Source organism: Pteronotus mesoamericanus, unplaced genomic scaffold, assembly GCF_021234165.1.
Source record: "Pteronotus mesoamericanus isolate MK-2021 breed Mesoamerican mustached bat unplaced genomic scaffold, CSHL_Meso_final contig_179, whole genome shotgun sequence".
NCBI classification, from domain to species: Eukaryota; Metazoa; Chordata; class Mammalia; order Chiroptera; family Mormoopidae; genus Pteronotus; species Pteronotus mesoamericanus.
The window spans coordinates 4,530,693-4,548,435 of record NW_026555075.1 but is presented as its reverse complement, the minus strand read 5'-3'; the positions used below and the strand labels follow the sequence as shown (position 1 = coordinate 4,548,435).

Below are 17,743 nucleotides of genomic sequence, written 5' to 3'. Positions count from 1 at the left end.
AGTAAAGGGAAGCTGAAAATCTGTTTGATGTTGCCTTATATTTTGGCTCACCTACTTGAATATGAGAATATAACATGCAGTTTAGGTGTTTCCCAGTGTGGTGTATGTGGGGCACTTGTATAGATGTTGACTTTATTTCAATAACTTAGTTGATAAATGGAATCTTAAATTAAATATGTACAGGTATCAGATATAATAAGATCATTAGATCGAAGGCCTGTATTTAATAAGTGAATGCTTGATGGATACATCTTCTGGGAAACTCCTGTGCAGTGATGTAGGTTGTTCCTTACTAGAATCACATAGAAATAGTGACCTCATCACCGATTAGTATAATGATTGATACCAGCACAACATATGAAACTGTATTCTGTGTTCCGGTTCCTAACTTAGTTACTCGGTTTGGAGAGATTCACCAGCATGTCAACGTTCAGTGTTTGAGTGTGGCATAGGAAGCCGTTCAGAAATAACACCGGGGGCTGCTCGTGGCGGGAGTCCGCTCTGCCCTGCTCTCCCCCGGCTCCGACTCGCGCCCTCCTCTCCCTTGAGCAGGTGTGGAGATGGAGGGGGCTGTGTGGGCCGCAGTGCTAAGCTTCCGTTACACAGTTATGCGGGTGGTTCTCAGCCACACCTGCAACAGAATCCCTGGGAGTTCATCGAAAAAACCCTGGCCCTGCTCCTCCCACCAGCCCTATCTCCTTTCCATAAAATCTTACAATCCGGGTGAAGAGATTTCTCAGGGCTCATGTCCACATTGGAAAGTGATAGTGGGGGATTTGCAACAGTGTTTATCAAACAATATGTCATAGTGTATTTGTGAGTTATGAAATCAATTTAATAGGCTATTACATACATGTAAATGAAATAGAATGGAAAAGAAGAGGGTACATGACGTATAGAAAGGATGAGTACTTTTGAGTCAACTGACTGGATGTGTGTGTGTAAATGTGGTAGATGTGTGTACTGGTTTGTGCTGTCTGATGTTTTTTCTTCCCGTGATTCTGTAAAGGATGTCACGGCCTCAGGACCGATGGACGCCCGGGGCTGACCTCAGAGGGCCGGAGATCGTGCTCCGGGGAGGCCCGTGCCAGCAGGACCCTATACGCAATAAAACCAACAAAGAACAAACACTTTGGGCCTTTCATATGAATATGTCATACACACTTACTCTTGCTGCTATTAAATTGTCTTATTATATATAAGAATGAGTAAAGGTTTATTTATATAAGTGATGTCTTTTTATTCTTTCTTTCATATCTCACAGTGTAAAAAATACAGGGATCAATTCACAGACCAGAAGAAACTTATTTATGAAGAGAAACTAGAAGCCAGTGAACTCTTCAAAGACAAGAAGGCTTTATATCCATCTAGGTATTATGGCTTTGCTTTATTCATAAAAGTCAGTATTTTCTAGTAAAGTTTGATTTCAGTAATACTTGAAAGATTTTTAATTTTATGAATTATTTTATGAGCAGCTGGATCTAAATACCATAAATACTTTGGAGCAATGGCTTATTAATACCGTAAATACTTCGTTGGCTTATTCCATTGGCTTTAGCTCCAACACTTCCCTAAATAATTAGAAGTCACCTTTAAAAAAAAGGTTTTATTTATTTATTTTTTGAGAGGGGGAAGGGAGGGAGAAAGAAAAGGAGAGAAACATCAATGTATGAGAGATGCATTGATTGGTTGCCTCTCCTATGCTCCCTCACCAGGACCAAACTCTCAAACCAGGCATGTGCCCAGGCTGGGAATTGAACCAGTAACCTTTCACTTTGTGGAGTAACACCCAACCAACTTAAGATAAATTTACATTGTAAATTCCTGTTAGTTTTCCAAGACTAGCCCAATTTCTGTTGGCCATATACTGTAATCACCATTCCAATCTTCCTGCTTTATTTAATAAGCTGGGTCAGAATCTTATTTTTCAGATAAATGAAGAGTGAGCCAGCGTATATATCACTTTTCTAGTTGTGCTTGAGCACTGGTCTGTGGTGGCCTTTGGTCTGCTAACTCATTGGGTGTGACTTCAGTGGCCTGTGCTGCAAGTTCAGTTCCTTTATCGTGAACACCAAATATTCAGTAGAAGAAGGAATACTAATTACAAGCTTGCCAAGTTAAGTCCTTGGTAAAGACTGTCCAAATATTCTTACATCTTCCAAGTTCATCATTCCTCAATTCTTATCCCTTTTTCATCTGGTAATGATAAAAAAAAGTAGATTGTACAATTTCAGGCCAAATCTATAACAGCTTTTAGTTTCTCCCAAAGAATGGCCTAGAAATAAAAATGCATTATATGCTAAGTATATTCACATGTTATTACATATGGTACATTTATATTCTCTGTCTTCAACACACATTTGAAAGCTTTTCCTTTTAAAGGATTAAAAGAACGTAAGTTGCCAGACTCATTTGGTTTAAATATTTTAAATGATCCAGCTTCCTTGGTCAGCTGATGTGGGTGCTTGAAGAGGTATATACTCTCCTAAGTCAAGCATACTGTCTAAATCCAAAGTCGTCCAAAGTGCCTGTTATACACAGCATATTCAGACAGGAAATTTGCCTATGTGCTTTCTCTAGACACTAATTTTATTCAGCTTTTTCTTTATATATTTTTAACATGTAGAGTAACCTTCTTAACTGACATTCCCTGTGGATGACTGTTCAAGACACTGGTGGGAGAAAACTGCATTTTTGAAGAAATCAATTCAAAGGCTCTTAGCACTTTCTATTATTAAAAACGCATTTGAATATGAACAACAACAAAAAATGTTAACCCCAAGCCAAGTGTTTCGGTGGGGGGTTTATCAGTTTCCAGGGCCGGTGCCACGCTCACCCTGCAGCAGCCCGGGCGCAGTAATTCACCCTCCCACCGTGGTGTGAAGCCCAGCTCTGGCTGGCCGGCTGGCCGGCGGCCTTTTCAGGCCTGGGAGCTGAGAAACTCTGGCCACCTACAGGGATTTTTCTTCCTCCACCCTCCACCCACAACACAAGCTTTTAAAGTTGTATTTGCAGATTGCTAGAACGTTCCAACTCAAAATGAAGCTGCAGGGTTTTTTGTTTTGTTTCTGTGTTTCTGTTTTGTGTGTGTGTGAGCGAAGAAGCTGACTGAGCGTGCCCCTGCCCCCGCCCCACCCAATCTTTAGGGAAATTGGTATCTTAGTGCTATGCTCTCGATTATGCCTCTTGTAAGAAGTTTGAAAGAAAACTGCTGTGATTCTAAATGTTTACTCGGCCACTTATGTCCACTTGGGAGCACATCTTAGGAGGAGAGGCCCAACTTTTCTTTCAGGTATTGCCTCTTTAGAGCCGGAATTACATAATATTGTGTTCTGCAGTTTTCTCCTAAAGTGGTTGCCTTTTCCAGTCTTATTGATTTTCTTACTTTATGCAAGGAAATGAAATTTTTCTTTGGGTCAGGTGATGGTAATGGTTTGTGCTCTTTGTTCCATCGCTACATATTGTTTAAGGCATTAATAAATCCTTTGTGAGCAGCTATTAACTTTATATTTATAGATTAGAAGGAATTGCCTTTTTCTTCATGTGAGACCCTGCCCTTGGGTCTCGGCTGTCATTCGTTGACGCGATTTCTGTTTTGATTGTTCCATGTGAAGATTTTTACCGAAGTCCTGCTTACCACATGCCATGATCACATCAAAAATATATTTGAAATAGGTTTAAGGTTCTATTTTCAACTTATATTTAGGACAGATGCAAATATAATGTATAAAATATATAAAATAAATTTACTTTTTATGAAACTGTCAGACAGTCTTTGAATCAACTGATTTATCTTTTGCCAATAGTACCATTATGTGAAACCTTTACTAATGTGATGGATTTTTGTTTCTTTAGTGTTGGCCAGCCATTCCAAGGGGCTTACCTGGAAATCAATAAGAACCCCAAGTATAAGAAACTCAAAGATGCCATTGAAGAAAAGATTATCATTGCTGAAGTTGTTAACAAAATTAACCGTGCAAATGGAAAGGTAAAACTGCTAACCCTGGAGACTCATAAGAAGTATTTATCAGTTGGGATGGTTATCTTTAATTTTATGGTTATTAAAACTTGTATTTCACATTCTCACCAGAATTACCATGAAGGGAGTTATTTCTCCCTACCTTTAAGGTTAGGAGAAATTCTACTCGTTTTATGAAATATTTATGAATTAAAATATATGACATGTTTAATATGTTCTCGGTTTATATAGGTAGTTTATCCTTGCATACTGAAGGATATTGGAATAAAATGTGCACTTCTGCTGATAACTAATGCTTTAAACTCATGGACTGTAGAGAGTATTTTTGATCATTGGTTTTACATCCTTATTTTGTTTTGTTTTGTTTTAGAGTACATCCCGGATTTTCCTCTTAACAAATAATAATCTCCTTCTTGCTGATCAAAAGTCTGGACAAATCAAGTCAGAGGTTCCCCTGGTGGATGTGACCAAAGTCTCAATGAGCTCACAGAATGATGGCTTCTTCGCCATCCACCTCAAAGAGGTAAAAGATTCAACTCTTGAATTGACTGAAAGGTTTCTGCATTTGTCCAATCTCTCAGCCATCAATTTAAAATTTTCCAAAGATGAATAATCTTATTACTTAAAGATGATATGTTTTTCTTACGATTTGAAAATTTTGTCTATATTCCCACCTATGTAAAATCTCAGTGGCTTTTCAATAATTGAATAAAATTAACTGCTTACTGACTTGTTCCCTTGAGTTATAATTTCACTGGATTTCAGTAGTTGCACCCACTGTGATATATATTATTTTGAGAATAAATGCATAGGAATATGAAGATGTTTTAAACTATGCTTCCTCCTGTTGTTTCATCTGTATACCAACTTAGTCTTGGTTATCTTACCATGCTAACTGTCTTCATCATCTTTAATATTGGGCTTTTTAATTACAGAAGGCAACTACAGTCAACTGCCTAATAATTAAAACATATTTTTTATGTTCTGCGCTTTTAACTTACCCAGGACCTTCTGACTTGAATCTCTGGAGTTGGTCTCACTAACTTCATAGTGACCTTGGCTAAACTGTTTAACTCTTCATGTGCCTAACTTATTTTTCTCCTCTTTAAAATGAGGAGAATAATAGTACCTATTTCATAGGGTTATTTTAAGGATTAAATGTAAAGTGTTTCACATAGTGCTTGTCACCTAGTAAACAGTTACTGAATAGACATGTCAGCAAATAGTAATCATATTTAGGGATATGTGTCTAGCAAATAGTGTCTTTACCTAGCTGATTGTAAATTTAAGAAAATCCCATAAGCTTAGTTCAGCCTGTTTTCTCAACTGTGAATCTTAACCTAAAGGGAGCAAGTCAAATCCTAAGACAGTGATTCTGAATCTTGATTACATATTAAAATAATGCTAATGCTCAGGCCATATCCCCAGTGCAACCAAATCAGTTTCTCGGGATGGGGTAGGAGCATCCTGTTCTTCCAAAGCTCTCTAGATGAGTCCCTTGTGCAGCTGAGTTTGAGAGCCACTGCCTGAAATATGTGTTGGAATTGTTATTGTTCTTATTTTTTCAACCAAATCACCAAGGAGTTCTTTAAGCAGCTCTGTCAGGATCGGTTGCGGGTTTGGTCAGTGCTTGTCGAGCCTGAATCCGTACCCAGATCACCCAGGGACCTGGCTGGGAGTTCGCCTGCAGCAGGGCCTGCAAGCCTGCTTTTCTAACAAGCTCCCAGGTGATGCTGACGGTGCTCTGGTCCATTGAATAATGTTGGGTAACAAGGAGCTTAGGTAACCTTATTAAAGTGCTCTGAGCAAGTGGGAAGAAATACTGCTTTTGTAATTACTGTTTATTATGGAAGAATGGTCTCCAGTAGTTGATGTTATAAAGAGACTGTAAATACTTTTTCAGCCAATCCAGTAAACATGTGCCTCTTGAGCTGTCGTTACTTGTGATAGTCTGACTCTTGACTTGTTCTAGCAGGGCTCGGAAGCAGCCAGTAAAGGAGACTTTCTCTTCAGCAGTGAGCACCTGATTGAAATGGCCACCAAGCTCTATCGGACGACTCTCAGCCAAACCAAACAGAAGCTCAACATTGAAATTTCCGATGAGTATGTTCATGAATTACTTGAATATACCTTTTAACTTTCAGCTTTGTTGTTTTAGTTGAATCATCTGGTCTCATTCATTTATACAACCACAGCTTATTAAGTCCTGAGTATGTGTCTTTCCTTTGTTCTAGATGATGGATGGGCAGTGAATGACCAAGGGTCTGCCTTCCTAGTATGTCTGTACCTGACATCCTAGTGGAGGAGAAAAGTACACACAAACAGAATAATAGGTGACATGACTTTCGTTGGTGGCAGGTGCTTATGGAGGGGGGAACATAGGCCGAGGGTCAGAGGGCGTTATTTTTGATGCAGAGGTCAGGAAGGCCTCTTTTTAGTGACATTTGTGTTGAGACTGGAATCAGGGGAGCAAGCCAGGCAACAGTCTGGGGTGATGCCTTCTGGGGCAGGGAGACAGCAGGTGCAAAGGCCCTGAGACAGGAGTCAACTTTGACAAAGTCAAATGGTTGAAAAAGACCCTGGGAGGGGCAGGGGCCGGCTGAGTGGAGTTTGGTAGCTGAGGTAAGGAGTTGAGACTTTACTGAAGATAAGGGAAAGCAGCGATAGGTTTTGAGCAAGGGCGTGGCACGATCTGATGGAATCGTTTTCAAAGATCGCTTTGGTTGCAATGGGGAGGCAAGAGTGGAAGCAGAGAAAATAGGAGCTTTTCCAAGTGGTCTACAGTAAGGATGATGTGGATTAGGCGAGGCTGTGGATGGGAGCTGGTGAGAAATAGTCAGGTTCCGAACGTAGTCTGAAGGAAAAGAAGAGACCTTATTAACAGACTGGGTGCGAGGTTTGGGGCCTGAGCCCAGATGGTGATACCATTTACTGCAATAGTTGACACTGAGAAAAGAGGGGTTTGGGGTGACTGGGGAGGGGCTGTATTTGAGATGCCTTTATTTTCCCACATTGATACATAGTGCTACAGAACAAGCATTCCACGTTGACAAGGGTTTAGTAGTGTTAAGACTGCGTAGATTGGAAATTTGCATTGTCTCCTTCACATGAGGGCTCTGATGACAGAGGCATTATTTGCATGCAGGCTGGAGCGTGTGTCCCCCCCCCCCCGCCTCCCCGGTTCGTTCAGTCTATCAGTATGAGACCGTCCGAATGAATTTGAGTTATCATGTTGTTTGACACTTAATTACTTTTCAGCAGATTGTTTACTATTTGCTTAAGTACTTTTTTAAAAATTATATTTATTGATTATGCTATTAAAGTTGTCCTGATTTTTCCCCCTTTGCCTCTTTCTACCCAGCACCCCCCACTTCCTCAGGACATCCCCCCACGATTGTTCATGTTCCTGGGTCATGAGTATAAGTTCTTTGGCTACTCCATTCCCTATGCTGTACTTTACATCCCCAAGGCTATTCTGTAACTACCTATTTGTACTTCTCAATCCCCTCACCTCCTCACCCGTTCTTCCCTGTCCCCTCCCATCTGGTAACCAACTTCTTTTGCTTTTAAGACTCTCTGTTTATCTTTACTCTTCGGCCTTTTAATAATGATGTGTCTCAGAGTGGGCCTCTTGTTGCATTTATAGTAAAGATTTGCATAACTAGATTGTTCAGGAAATGATTTTATTGTCTAATTAAGATTTTGCCATCCTATTCTATTTTAACTCTTTCTCAAAGTCTTTCTAAATTTATACCCATTCCTACCCCATTGTGAGTCAACATACTCTCCTTGATGTATCAGGATGTACAGAACCTTAGTTCATTGTCTATTCTCCAACTACACTAAGAATGGTATTTAGATTGAGTGGGAGATTAATGCCTTATGTGTACTCTGCATTGGAAATTACAGTTTGGACTTTTCTGTTATTGAGTCCTTTCTCATAAAACAAAGACTATTAGGAAAAAAGATAATAGCTAATTGGGTTCTAGTTAATTATAGTTTTTAACTTGATAGAGCCTGTTAGAGCTTTAAACTCCCTTTAGCTGAAATTTTTCATAACTTGGGCTGCTGGGCCTCTGTTTTGGTAGGACTGCTAAATCCCACCATTGCGGAAGATTGTCTGTGTCCCAGATGCAGAAGCTCCTCTGTGTAGGGGTGAAGCAGCCCTCGGGCGGCTGGCTGGGTTAACTAGGCCGTATTTACAGAGCAGATCACACCAGCAACCGGGCCCCAAAGGATTGCTGCTTTTAAGCATTTCCCAAACTGGTATTCTAAGAACACTGCCTTTGCAAGATGTTAATAATGAAGAAAGTGTTCTCTGGTGCACATTTACCATCTTTTGGACCGCAGCCCTCCTGAGGGCCTTCAGGGGAGAGCATGTTTCTCAAAGGGAATCAGCCACAGAACCCCTCCAGTGGCTCTCCCAGCTTGTGTTTGAGGTACACGGTCGCGGAACGGTGAAGGGGATGGTTTGCCTCTGGGCGCCAGGGACCCTGCCTTGTCCCAGAGATGGTACGATGTTCTGGATGTGTAAGCATGTAGTAAACATGCTTATCTGAGGAAAGATATGCACTGTGGCCACATGAAGAAAACAACATGGAGTAGCATTATAAACCAGCCCATAACACCGTTCCTTCTCCAATTTCTAATTATTGGCTGGTCTCATAAAAATAAAACAGCTGATGCAAACAGTCATAGCAGCCATGGCCGCTTGCTTAGGCAGTGCAGACGCCACGCGGCAGAGCACAGCTCCTGTGGAGCCTCTGTTTCATAACCTGTGGGCCCTCTTAAGCAGGGAGTGTGTAATTGTTTTGGAAAGCATTTTAAATTTAAACAAAATTTTACAGAGTCATGGGCAAGGGTACTTGTGATGTATAGTTCCCAGCCCTAAATGGCATTGCTTCATTTTATTGCTGGCTATACATTCTAAGCGCTATAAACAGCATGTGATTCAGTGACCAGACCTTCCTCCGTGCAGCCTGTTCAGAAGCAGAAGTCGGTATTCCGACAAACCCAGTGTCCGTAGTCATTATGGAAAACTGGATGTCAGTTTTCAGGAGCAGTGTCAAAGTCCTCCTTACCCCTTTGAAGGGTTTTAAAATGCATACTTAGAGCGAGCTTTGAATTCATTGACTCAACTGCTCTGTAAGTCCCAGGTCTTAAACTTCCCAGTTCTTAAACTTAAATAAGAGGTGTAGTATTTCTACAAAATATCGTTATTTCTATGAATCATGATCATAGATTATGAACATGGAGATAGTTACATGCTAAAATTATTGGGAAAAAGAACTCCCTGTACATTTGTTATACTGCAGGTGGTCTTGAAAATTAAAATGTAAAAATATTTGATTTTTTAAATGTGTGTGTATTTGTGTTAAGCATGAAAGATTTTTTTTTTTCTTTCCCACACATAGATAGAAGTATACATGCCAGAGAGATCTCAGAGAGATGAATTTGGAACTATAGCTCTTTTCAGTGTTTTCAAGTTGGAAAAAAAACAATTCATGTAAAAGCTAAGAAATACTATCATTTTAAAACAACCGATGAATCAGAAGCTCATGTGTCACATTTTACCTCAGTAGATATTTGCCAAACGGGGGCTGCTTAAACCTTGAAACTGAGACTCCTGTGTGCAGAGCAGACCTGTTTCCATCTTTGCCGTTGTCATGGATGCCAGTGAGCGTGTGATGTCACATGGTTGTTAGAGCAACTCATGTAATTATATTCCAGTAAACCAGAAAAGTCTTCCCTGAGAAACATACTGAAAACGTGGTGACATTATACTGATTCTGAGGGCAGGGAGGAAAGAGCACCGGCTTTGCGGCGGGAACCGTGGGGTTCTGGTTCAGCATGACACTCTCAAACATCCCCAGCGATGCCATTTTGAGGGCAGGGACCTTGTGTTACACATCTGGTGTCACTCACAGCAACCAGCCCGGGGGCAGCTGGTGGTGTGTTTGTGTAGGAAGGTGTGACAAATAATTGTGTGGACAGGCACTTGACCCTTGATGAACCTGTGAGAGGGAAGATTTGGCTGGAACACTGTTTCCCACAGGGAGCTATATGTACCACTGGTGGGATAAGAAGTGGCTTTCGGTGTATGCTGATGGATTTTGAAAAATTTCATCATTTACGTATATTTTGAATGGGTATTAAAAATATAAGTGGCACATCAGACTCGTGATTCTATCATTATTATTTTGTAGGACACCACTACTTTCTAGCATGCACATTTAGGCTAGAAATAACGATTAGCATAATGTGTAGATATGACCCAAATTGTGTAGGAAATGTGTGAATAACCAGAGTTTAGAAACCATAGTTTGTAGGCATGCCAGACTGTTTCTTCTTCTGAAACTCTTCGTTTTCTCAGTGTGTTGATCATTTAATAGAACCCCTTTGCCAGTTTATATCTTTTGCCATGCAAAAATGGAGAAAAATGGAAAAATAGCATATGGGTCTTCCATTTGAAATGCGGAAACAAGTACTCTAAACCCTTCTTACCTGATAGGAATGTGAGGAGTTAATAAGCTTCAGATTACTTAAAGCTAAATGATGACTGCTGTAAGTTAAACACCTGATGATATAATCCAGGCATAGAATTGCTAATGGAAAGGGAGAGGACTTGTCAAGATCAGTATCCACTAAAAAACAAGAGCTAGTTGTTATATAATCATCAGCTGTTCTGTGTGTACTTTAATATGTCTTGTTCTCTTCTCCTAGGTTCCTGGTGCAATTCAGACAGGACAAAGTATGTGTGAAGTTTATTCAGGGCAACCAGAAAAATGGGAGTGTCCCAACGTGCAAACGAAAAAACAACCGTCTCCTTGAAGTCGCTGTTCCTTAACCGGTGCCTCCCTCCTCTCTGCTTCCATGGACTTGTTTCTTTGTAATAGTGCAATTTGGTTTGGTTTTGTTTGGGGTTCACCGTATGTTTGGGAATTGTCAAAGGCTAATACCATCAGGGTCCCTTGGCAAAATAAAAATATTTGACTAATCAATTTTTATTATTGGAATAGTTTTAACCCTTCAAGTGCACATTCTGTGCACAGTCCTGAGAGAGGATGACAGAAACTAACAGTGTCTGCCCTGCCGTATTGTTCTTTGTTTAGTCATCGTGTTAGAGCTGTGTACCCTAAATCACATATTACTCATAAATCATTAATACATCTAAGTATCGAAAACAGTCTTAAAAGATCATGCATTCACTCATCAGATATTTATTGAATGCCTACTCTGTGCTAGGCGCTGTGCTAGATAGTATGAAAAGTTATTAGGAATTCTTTTTTTTTTTTATTGTTTGTAAGGCCATGGCATTCTGGCTGGTTTGTGCTGGCTTTGCGGGGCTAAGAGAGTTTGAGAATGTTGAGGCCAGAACAGTACCTGTTGATGACTGACAGCGTGGCCAGGGATCCTGCAGCGTGGCTTCAGCAACACGTACTTCCAGAAGGGCTGGGCCTCGGAAGTAGAAATACCCAACTGGGTAAAATGCCTCTACATGTGATTCCTATTTGAAAAGAGAAAGTTGACATTTAAATAGGACTTTTAACATGTTTAGATCTCTTGTGATTCCTTAGAAAACAGAGTCATTCTTATTTTAGAAAAAATGACAGAAGCTGTCCAGTAAGATTATATTTTCTGTTTCTGATAAGCATCATATATGATCCTGCATATGCTAATATCTGCAGTGTTGTTTTCACACAAATTTGAGTAAATATTTTAAACAGCTAATACAGTGGAAGGCTGAAAGCCTTTCAGATAATGGCAAATATTCTATATGATGTGCAATAAACATCCAAGACCTTTTTTGAAAATTTTATTTATAATATACATTTTGTATGAGAGAGGTGATTGGTACAGGCTGCATATTTTAATCAGCGATCAAAATGGTGTTGATTTGCAGGAACATTTGTTTCAAATTTACAATAAGGATTCATTTTGGAAGCCACATTTTAAACTTTGAAATCAGATTGTTTCTTATTTGGGAGGATAATGTATATACAATGGTATGATAAACAATAAAACTGTTCTAATTTGGTGCCATTTCCTGGATCACAACTGTATTTTTGTATTTAGAGGTATTTTCCTATGTTGTGTGTCAATATATTTTCACACAGAAAGGCTTTACAATCCAAACATTTTATGTTCTCTGTGTAATTGAATTTCATTTCTCTTTTATAAACCAGAAACATTCATTGAAAGTATTTTCTGGTGATTTTCTTTTCATTTTTGTACTTAAAAATATTGCTTCCATAAAGAAATTCTCAGAAGCCTTTGTGTTCATTGGTGCCTGTAGAAGAAAGAATTACATCCCCTCAGTCTTCCCCAACATGTACGTACAGTGGTCGATCGATGATTCCTGAAATTGGTGAGGAGAAATTTGGACCTGAGAGATACTTTACATTTCATTTTATTTTTGTTGAATTTATTGGGGTGACATTGGTTAATAAAATTATATGTTTCAGGTGTACAGTTCTAGAATACGTCACCTGTATATTGTATTGTGCGTTCACCACCCCAAGTCAAGTCTCCTTCCGTCACCATTTACCCCACTTTACCCACTTGTACCTTCCCCCACTCCCTCGCCCTGGTAATTACCATACTGCTGCTTGTGTCAGTGAGCTTTTGTTTGTTTGTTGTTTTTGCTTAATCTCTTCCCCTTTTGCACCCAGCCCCCAACCCCCCTCTGACACCTGTTAGTCTGTTCTCTGTATCTATGAATCTTATTTTGTTAGTTAATTTATTTTCTTCATTAGATGCCACATTTAAAAAAAAAAAGTTTTAAAAAATATTTAAAACATTCACATTGTTCAAAATACAAGTAATTATAAAAAGATACCTAAGCTCTCCATGTCATCAGTCACCCATTTGGTCAGTTCTTGTGTCCCCCCAAAAGTTAACCATTGGTTTTAGTTGCTTTTGCATTACTTTATGCATATGTTTGTATGAGGAAATAAAAATAGAGATTGTTCTCTCTCTTCTGTTTAGTAGATCAAAGCTAATGAATTATAGGCATTGTTCATTACTTTGCCTTTTTCAGTCTTCATTCTTTTTGCAGGGGCATAGTGCTCTGTTGTGTGGGTGCCCTATAATGTATTTATCCAGTCTCCAGTGGTCATCGTTGGGTTGTTCCTGAATGGAAGTTTAAGTCCAGGATGGAGAGGACCGATGTCCCAGGGGTCTGCTCCTTAAATTTCCCAAATACTTTATTTGCAGATTGTGCATTGTGATGATTAGCAATAATAGAAGTTACAATAATGTGTATCTTTATACAGTAGTTTTAAAAGAGAATGTTTTGCATATACATGCATTACTAAAGTATTCAGTAATTTCTGGTCATGAAATTCATTCTAGGCGGGTTATGACTGGACTCGGTGGAAAAGGTTTTCTGAACTTTAGGCAAGAAAACCTCCTTATCTGGTGAAATCTGCCTCCTTAGAGCTCCCTGAACTAAGCCAGCCAGTGAGGGAGAGCACCCTTAATGCATTTGGAAGTGAGAATTCCTGGTGTTTTGAATGTGTGTAGTGATGCCTCCTTTTTTTTCCTCGGGGAGCAACCTATTAACCTAGCAGTTAAGGAACATGTAATTGCTGAGAGCAACTATTTAAGAGATTTTTGGCTTAGAGATGGAATATTAAACCCTGGTTTTCAGTCCTCGGTTTAGAGTTGACTGTCCTTCAGAGGAACGCCGATCACGTTTTAGCTGGAAGCCTTTGCGGTCACCATTGGGGAAAGCAGTGGTGACTCGGCCTCGCCGGAAGTGAGGAGAGAGCCTCACCTGCCGGGCGACCCCCTGTAAGGGCAACATTTCCCAAATGTCACCAAGGCAACCTAGATCTAAATCACAAAGAAAACTTGTTTTAACAAAACAAAAAACTGTGCACATTCCTAAGCCTGTATTTCTTCTCTGCTTCCGGAGAATCAGAATCTCTGGAGTAGAGCTTGAGAATAGGCACTTTAAAAGAAAAACGTCAGAATTTCTCTGCAGATACACACAGCCAGCTGTCTGAACAAGTCTTCTAGAAGGCGATTCTGATGCATCCCCAAGTGTGGTACCCACTGGCCTCGAGCCTCTCGAGCTGCACGTGGCATTGTTGGCTTCCCCCCCACCCACACTGCCTGACCAGAGGTTACTGATAAACTGTGTCATTGCTCTACTTTAGCAGGTGTGCAACCTGTACTTCTTAATCTTTGAATTTCTGTCACTGTCCTGCAAGGAAGAATTAAAATATTTGTGGCTCTTCAGTACACACAGTTACTCTTGATTTTGACTTCATCTCCTACTACTGGGCAAAAAAGGAACATGGAAAAGTTACTCTCTAAGACTGGTTATAGTTTTGTGTTTCAGTGATATCTTGGACCCAATACTGACACCTTCAGCTCAAATTTAAATACCTTTGCTGATACCCCCAAGCACCAGGCCATGAATTCTGAAAATCACAGGCACAATCCTCAATATTGAGGATCTGGCTGAAATCTAAGAAAATCGATGTCTTTGTTATCATGCCATTTGAATCAATAGGCTGAGTGAGAACTCTCGAGTTCATGTAATTGAGTATAATTATGATTAAGTAGAGAACAGTTTAAAATTCAGTCTGACAATGGACAACAGTGCTTTGGTCTTTTTATATGCCTTTTTTTTTTTTTTTTGGTAGGTAAGGCAGTTAGGCTCTAACATACTCAAATAACACTCTAAAATGATGCATGTTGCTAGGGAAGTAGTTAGTAAATTTCTTAATGTGTCTATTATTTTTTCGAGAAGTCATGGTAGTAAGCACCTTTGTTTTTAAGCTCGGCATTGTTTTCCAGTTATACAGCAGTGCTCACATTCAGTTAGGTGAAGCAGGGTAGAAGAGAACCAAGAGCAGTGTTGCTTTTCCTGGTGAGAAAAACAGCTGTGAGTTTTCATTGTCCACTGAAAGAGTTCCTGTTGAGTTAATATGTTATCATTGGAGGGGTAATTTCGGATCATTTTGACCATCTCCTCATGTGCTCTCTCGCTCCCAGCTTCTGGTTAGCTGATTTTTGGTAAGCTATGGCCTTGACGGGCTGGCACTTGCTTTCTGGTCTCATCAGCTTCTATTCCAATAGCCACTTAGTAGAAAATTAATTGTTTTTGAGTTGGTTTCCTCCAGATCTTGGAATTGTTTGCCTCCCTCTCTTTGGTTTAGAGATCATTTTCAGAATCTGGAGTTCATTATAGTGTAGCATAAGCCACAGCCTCTTCCTCATTAACTTTTTTTTATTGCTGGCAAGATGGCCAGATCCTCTCTGCTCAGTTTCATAGAATTCAACAAAAGTCAACTTTGTAGCTAAGGAAAATAGTCTCAGCTTCTCAGCAGTTAAGGAGGAAACTGGGAACAAAATTTAATACCCTGTTTACCAAAAGGCCTTGTGGTACTGAGATAAAGAAAACAGATCAACCAGCCACTTTATCATTTAACTTATTTTTAAATGTTTTTTTGATCCAGTTTTGAGATACAATTGACATATAACGTATTAGTTTTAGGTGTACAACAGTCATATATGTGTATATTATTAAACGATTACCACAATAAGTAGTTAATATCCATCACCTCACATAATTACAATTTTTTGTGATGAGAACTTTTAAGATTACTCTAGATCATTTCTCTTATTCTATATTCACCCCAACTTTCCTTTTCTTCCTTCTCATTCTTCCTGTAGTTCAGTTTACCAATTCTTTCTAATGGTTAGTACTTTGTATTTCCTGTTTCAGAAGTTGTTTACCCAGCTTATGAAGATATTTTTAGAAGCTTTATTTTAGCTCTTTAGTCCACAGGAATTGATTTTGGTGGTTTTTTTTGTTTTTTTTGTTTTTGGAATGATGTAGGAAGTCAAAATCCACTTTTTCCATATGGATATCTGGTGGACTCAGAACCTTTTATTGAAAAGGTACTTGCCCCACTGCACTGTTTCTAGATTCTGTTCTATTAAACTATTTATCTGTGTGATTACTAAACTGTTAATTATTGTAGCTTTTTAAAATGTTGACGTAGTCATTTAGAAGAGACACTTACAACTCTTAGAGCTCCTACACTCTTGTGAGAGGAGGGGGAAAGCATTAAAACTAATAAGTACACATTTTTTGGTATTTGGAATAGTGATAGTTCATCAGAGTTCAAAAAATACGAACATAATCGGCCCTTTCCTTTTGCCTTGGGGACTTGGGCACAGGGGTTCCGATGGGATCATGTGGGGGGAAATATTAAATGTTTCTTTGAAATAAATTTACAGCTTCTAATTTTATGTGATATTTTGGTTTTTCCATTGACTCAATGGTTTCTATATTAGTAATTATCCCCATTTTAAGTTTTCCCTTAAGTCTTTTATAATGACTTTTATATGAGTGCTTGTGAATATTTTGTTTTTAGGTAAGACTGTTTCCCTCTAAGATTCAGTTTCTTTGGTGGTGAGGAAATTCTGATGACTCTCCTAATTCTTTCACAGTCTTTAACAATATTTTTACAATCTTTTACAACTAGTTATCTTGTGCAATGATAAGAGTTTATAGATAAGGCCAGATGGTGCTAAAAGTGGAGTCCGCATCTTTTGCTTCTCTAGTACTCCCATACTTTCTTTTTAATTTAAAAAGAAAAAAAGATTTTTCTAAAGCATTTCCGGTAATCACCCAATCCATTCTCTTGTGTGCAGTTCTGAGCTAGTTAAATCCAGAATTGCCGTTTCTAAAATGATCACTGCAGACTCAGCTTTCCTAAAGCTGAAATTTTAATTTGAGAGAACAGTACTACGAAGGCATTTAATCGCAAATTTTCAGTAGCATTAAACGCAAACACTTTTTTTCACGAGAAGAGCAAATTGTAGGCAAAGGAAAACATTTAACATTTATTTTTTATGCAACAATAATAATTGCCTGGAAAAGTACACGTGTTTTTAAGTCAAATAGAAAATAAGCTTGCATCAGTCTGAGCTCATAGACAGCAGGGAGAGGGCTAGAGTTGTTAAGACATTTCATGGCAGAAAATAAAGATTTTCCTCCACTTAGAAATGTTAAAGTAGCCCTTCAGTTACAAACTCACCTTTTCCTTTTTTTCAATAAGGATGTATCTTGTGAGATACTGCCATCCCGTTGGTCCTTAAATCCTAACTCCTAAAAGGGGGTAGCGTTATATTTAAGCAGAGTAATCATCAAGACTGCTTCTACTTGTTATAACCCCTAAAAATGACTTGAAAATGAATTTGCTAAAGTTTAAAAAGAGCTTTTAAAATAGAAGCTCATAGAAGTTAGGACTATCTATTAGGTAGTACTCAGCACTGTTTTATTCAACTGAAAATTCCTCATACTTTCTGATGAGAGAAAATCAGTAAGTTTCTATTCAGATGACCAACCCAGCATTTTTTTTTAATCCTCACATAAGGACATTTTTTTTCATTGCTTTGTAAAGAGAGGAAGGGAGGGAGAGAAACAGTGATGTGAGAGAGAAGCATCGATTGGTTGCCTCCCAGAGAGGGGATTACTGGCGTGGGAACCTAGGACCAACCCCAAAACCTATGTATGTGCCCAGACTGGGAATTGAACTCACAGTCTTTAGGTTATGGGACAATGCTCCAACCCAATGAACCATACCAGCCAGGGCCAACCCAGCATTTTTGAGAATCAAGTTAAAAAAAGGTTTGTGAGTTTAATCATTATTTTGTAATGCTTCGGTAACTAAACAAAAATGAAAAGGAAGATGTTCATAGGTATCTTGGTGTTTATTTTTGTTGGAAAACACCTTCACT

At 39.1% G+C, this 17,743-nt stretch overlaps 1 protein-coding gene across 7 annotated transcripts in view; it reads left to right on the top strand.

Moving 5' to 3' along the window:
- MYO1B (myosin IB) overlaps positions 1–12,755 on the top strand; it is a 163,264-nt gene extending 150,509 nt beyond the window's left edge. For 3 of the 7 annotated variants that reach the window (XM_054566712.1, XM_054566714.1, XM_054566711.1), the window contains 5 exons: positions 1,265–1,371; positions 3,856–3,988; positions 4,350–4,502; positions 5,952–6,082; positions 10,703–12,755. In XM_054566712.1, coding sequence (XP_054422687.1) covers positions 1,265–1,371; positions 3,856–3,988; positions 4,350–4,502; positions 5,952–6,082; positions 10,703–10,826 — 648 coding nt within the window. In that variant the 3' untranslated portion in view covers positions 10,827–12,755. The remainder of the gene's footprint in view (positions 1–1,264; positions 1,372–3,855; positions 3,989–4,349; positions 4,503–5,951; positions 6,083–10,702) is intronic. The other 4 variants (XM_054566717.1, XM_054566715.1, XM_054566716.1 and 1 more) reach the window with 3 other exon arrangements.
- The last annotated feature ends 4,988 nt before the right edge of the window (positions 12,756–17,743 follow it).